Genomic DNA, 5,420 nt, shown 5'->3' with positions numbered 1-5,420 from the left:
GGTTGGATTAATGGCGTTTTGCGCTCCCCTATTGGTAGAGCGTGTGACATCAACCAATAGGAAAGATTAATCCAACCCAGGTTGGTGCAAACCCGATTTGGCCGAAAACGCTATAAAACTCGTTCAGCTTGCGCATGTCCTTGCCTACGTCATATTCGGGTACGCGTTGATTGGTCGGTTCTGATTCGGGTGCAATCGGTGGTTATCGGTCGTAATTTATCATGGCGTCCATGGCGTAGTGCACGTTGTCATCGGTAGAAGTTAATGTTAAAAATATTTTCACGATGACCTGCATAGTGAAAGAATGCGGCAATTATATGAAAAAAACAAAAAAAACTGAGGGAAGTAAAATTAAATATTTTACCTTTCCAAAACAATCTGAAATTGCTGAACAGTGGCGTAAGCCACTCGTTGTGACGTAAGCAAGGACAAAAATCTGATTGGTCATGCGCATGAGCATACCCTTGTTTTTTATCATGAGCATACCCTTGTATTTTTATCATGGATGCAAGAGCTCACTGAGCTGACTGAGCGCCACTGAGCGCTCAGTGAGCGGTCGTGCTTCTAGATGTATTGCAAGGACAAAAATCTGATTGGTCATGCGCATGAGCATACCCTTGTCTTTTTATCATGGATGCAAGAGCTCACTGAGCTGACTGAGCGCTCAGTGAGCGGTCGTGCTTCTAGATGTACCCATTAATTTCATTATATTCAGCACAGAACTGAATAATTATCAGGTACATTAAACTTCGTTTGTTGATATTTTCTGGAAATTAAATTTTAAAATCAGTAAAATTTTTTTATTCTCATGGATGAGTCGGAAGTTGCGAGAAATGCTACAGTAGTATGAAATAGGTTAAACAGGATTTAACCTAACTTAATCTAATTGTGAGTCCAAATTAGATTAAATTCGTGCAATTTTGCTTATAATTAGTGTACGTTTTTTAATAGAAAAAGCTGCTTTGCAATTATTGTAAATTTTTTAATGTAATTAAGTCTTGCCCTTAATTTCTCACGGATCTAAATGTACAAATCGATCATATTAAAGAATCTTATAATAATTGCAAAACTGCTTTTTTTGCAGAATGCAGCCATAATATTAATATTTGCCTTTTTGTTCCTGCTTTGTTCGCAAAATGTTTACACTGATTTAACATTAAAAAAAAAAGGTTATCGCGGTTGACCATATCATTGTGATATCTATTTTCTTATCTATCTTCTTATCATGTAAATCTTACCTTAGAGTATATGCCTATATTATTTTATTACAGATATTTTTTTGTATATGAGAGAATAGACATAGCATAAAGCTTGTCAAAATGAAATACAGACATTTGCTTGAGCAACATATAACATATTACAATGGACAATTATATTGTTATCAATGCAAGATCACACTACAAAACCTCAAGGAAGGAAAGCTTCATTACGAAGACGCTCACTTATCTGTTAACAGTCAAATATCTGATTTCCTAAATAAAATGAAATTGTCAAAAAAAAATTGTATGGAGTTAGTACAACAGGGTATTATAATAAGAGGACTACAGCAAGATTACTTCTGTATATATTGCCAAAGTTCAATATCTTCATTACATAATTTTTCTCAACATTTAAAAGAAGAAAATCACTGCAAATATGTAAATTCGAAATCTACATTAAAACATTCTTCAAATGAGCAGCAAAAGTCAAATGACAATACAAATAACGAACAAAGTAATGCTTGTGTTAATGTTGATAATTCAGTGGAACATAAGAACGAATCAAATGCAATAATACAATCAATCAGTGAGAATATGTTAATGAAAGATACTTCAAACAGTTCTATGCAGGCAGTAAATGAAACTATTACAAATGTGCCTTATGCATTAATGGAGGAAGAAAAAACGTATAAACATTTTTTAATGCAACGTACAATATATACAGTACATACATACAATGGACGATGGTACTGTGATCTGTGCGAGTTTACATTGCGAAGCTTGATAGCTATGACTTGTCACTTACAAGCAGTTCATCCAGATAGTAGTACAAAAATATCAGATTTTTTTGATAAATCTATCAAATTATCAAACACAAATTGTAGAGAATTATTAGATCACGAAATAGCAATGCAGGATGTGATGCATGATTATTTTTGCATACCTTGCAAATGTTCTTTCCCTTCTGTAAGTCATTTTTATGAGCATTCAGTCGGAAAGAAACATAAGCTCATGACCCAGTGTAACAAAAAACACGAAGATGCTAATGTTGTGCTGGAAAAACCTACAGCTAAATTAAATTTAAATAATAATACAATTAACAATCAAATTATATCTGTTGTACAAAATAAAAGTGATTTAATTAGAAATCTTCCAAGTAGTTTCAAAGCAGAAGAGAAAAGTACAATTTTATTGAAGTCTTATAATAAAGATAGTACTAGTGAGAGTCTGCAAAGTGAAAGCTTATGTTTAAAAACATATATTTATACGAATTTTTGTTATTTGTGCGATATGTTTATTAATGAAACTGTTATAAAAGGTCATATTATATGTAAAAGCCACAAGTCTGCTGTATCTTTATTTAGAGAAATCCAAATCTCTAATCAGCAAACATTGTGCATTATAAAGTTAGAAAGGGAAAGGAATACTCTTAGGTCACTACAGTTAAATAATAAAAAATTCGATGGAACTATATGGCCAGAATATGCAGAAATTGTAGCAAAGTATACTTGCGATCAATGCAATGAAATGGTCGAGAAAGATGATATAATAAATCATGAAATAACAATACACAAAAGTGACATGATGTTTTCTATGAAGTTTATCTATAACTGGTCACATGAGAGTAGAAATCTTAACGCCATTATTTATTATCCACTATTTAAATGCTCGTTCTGTAATGAGATAATACATGGCATAGCGTCATTACAAGCTCATTTTTTTAAATATAAACACAAAGAAAATATTAAATCATTAATTGACATTAAGAGACGGGAGTATGATAGTTGTAAAAATATAGAAATTTATTTGGAGCCAATTGAATTTCTATGTCTAATCTCTTTTGAGAATAATGGCGGAACTATTCAAGTTCAGGAGCAGCCTGTGATATATATTAAAAACCATTATACAACTCTTCGTAAAAATGCAAAAGAAATGCAGAAAACATTTATTTACGTTTGCTTTAACTGTAATTATACAGCGGATAAAATCAACAACGCAATTAACCATTTATTTAAGAACTTACAACATTTGAAACATTTTGAAAATATTCTTCTCACATATATGTCTATACAAAATGTGTCTACATCAAAAGAGCTTATCGTAAATGAAAATGAACATAAAGTAAAATCTCCAATTTCTAAAGATGTATCAATTGATAATAAATCATTGACGGAACGTAACGTTGACAAAATACAAGTAAATACAGAGCAATACGGTAATCGTAATTTAATAGCTGAAATGAATTCTAATAACACAGATAATAGAATGAGTCAAAATGAAGAAAATAATTCTGGCTTTTTTATATCTGTCGATGTATTTATGGAAATTAATACATTAATAAAAAAAGATTATAAATCAAATCAATTATCCACAAAGTTAAATAAGAGTACTGTAGATCGTTATAATAGAGTGTATCGGAAAGATTTTCTCGACTTCGAAGAAATCATGTTTGTCTGCAACTATAGAAAATTGGAGAGAATTAAATCGAATTTGCAGTTTTTCTTTCCATCGTCTGACAAAATATTTTGCCTTATATGTGAAAATCTGCAATTGTGCAATGTACAGGCAATATACGAACATATAAATTCTGAAAATCACATTATAAAATTTAACATGTTACATGAGAATGCAGAACATTTGGAACTGTTAAAGCAGCTAGTGAAAATACAACCTGCATATACCAAATGTTATGCTTGTGATATATATACATTTCAGAATAGAAAACCTAACATAGATTTTAAGAATCATATACGTATGTCTTCGCATAAGATCAATTGTAACCGATTACGTAATCAGATTGAGTTCATATTGAAAGAATTCCAAAATTTATGGTATAGTATCCAATACTTTGCTTGCGTTAATTGCAAAAAAAACTTCAAGATAAAGATAAACTTCATGGAACATCTTCAAAACAAGCACGGGAAAGTCATGAGAGACAAGACTAATTCGATGTTTGATTTTTGCTTAACTTGTGCGACTTTATGGTACAAAAGAAGTGATATCGAAGACATCCATATAAATTATAAACAACACTGCCAGTTACAAATGCATCGGTATCTAAAGAAAAGTAATGATTTCGCAATTACGCCGCTGCCGCAGACTCTGCAAAAATTATTGAGAAATGTTAACAAAATTTCTGATGATCTATTTCAATTGTCGGAGAAGGTATTAAATGATCCAAAAGCGACTCAACTTACGGATGCTTTAAAGCACATCTTTGGAACATGTCAGCCCCCTGCAGAAGTGTTCATGTTTGGTTCAAGAGTTACTGGTTTAGCGTTAACAAACAGCGACATCGACATATATCTTAATTTCGGTAAATATATTTGTTCCTGATATTTACGAAATTGATTAAATATTTTAAAAAATTTCAAATGATCATAGATGTAATAAATTTTTTTTATTATCAGTATTTATTATATTTAAAATGATTTTTAAAATAAATTTTAACACTTTCAAAGCAATTAATTTTGTGAATTGCTGTATATAAGATAAAAGCTTATAAGAAATTTATAAAAAATAAAATTGTAAAAAGAATTATGATATAAAACTTAAAACAAAAATTTTTCTATTAGTTGATGAATGTATCGAGCCTCAATCGATTAAAAGAAGGAGTAAACAAATTCAAGATTGTTTACGTACCGATCATAAGAATTGGGATATAGAATTAACTTTGGACAGGAGCAGAACTCCTATAATAAAAGTAAAGCACAGATTAACAGGATTGCAATGCGATATCTCGTTTACAAAAGGTCTATCAGTAGAAAATTCCAAGCTTATTAGGTACGAAACATTATTGTATTTCTAAAAAGTATCACGAAATATGTTTTATAATAACTAATAAATAAAATAACTAAAAAATCTAATAATAACTAATAATTTTATAACTCTAGATCTTTCAATACCGCATATCCGCCGTGTCAAAAATTGACATTGTTTTTGAAAAAGTGGCTCTCGCTGGCGAGTTTGAGTGGTCCTGATGGAATGACAAATTATGCTCTTACCTGGCTAGTCATTTTTTACTTACAAGTCAAATTAAAAATTCCGAGTATTGCTGACTTAATCAAAAGCCATAATCAATCGAAAATCATCTCTGGTAAGTATTTTAGAGATTTCTAATTTAATATATTGTATTGTAACATGTTATAGTTTAAAGTTGGAATCTGTAATTGGAAAAAATCTTATCTTGTGTGTGTGTGTGTGTGTGTGTGTGTGTGTGTG

General features: G+C 30.7%; 1 protein-coding gene across 1 annotated transcript in view; it reads left to right on the top strand.

Annotated features, from left to right (window-relative positions):
• Positions 1-674: 674 nt before the first annotated feature.
• LOC108760884 (uncharacterized) overlaps positions 675-5,420 on the top strand; it is a 5,346-nt gene continuing 600 nt past the window's right edge. Inside the window, exons 1-4 of the mRNA XM_018507153.1 lie at positions 675-737; positions 1,272-4,515; positions 4,775-4,982; positions 5,093-5,295. Coding sequence (XP_018362655.1) covers positions 1,320-4,515; positions 4,775-4,982; positions 5,093-5,295 — 3,607 coding nt within the window. The 5' untranslated portion in view covers positions 675-737; positions 1,272-1,319. The remainder of the gene's footprint in view (positions 738-1,271; positions 4,516-4,774; positions 4,983-5,092; positions 5,296-5,420) is intronic.

The sequence above is a fragment of the Trachymyrmex cornetzi genome, unplaced genomic scaffold (assembly GCF_001594075.2).
Source record: "Trachymyrmex cornetzi isolate Tcor2-1 unplaced genomic scaffold, Tcor1.1 scaffold230, whole genome shotgun sequence".
Classification (NCBI taxonomy): Eukaryota; Metazoa; Arthropoda; class Insecta; order Hymenoptera; family Formicidae; genus Trachymyrmex; species Trachymyrmex cornetzi.
This window is presented reverse-complemented; position numbering and strand designations above follow the sequence as displayed.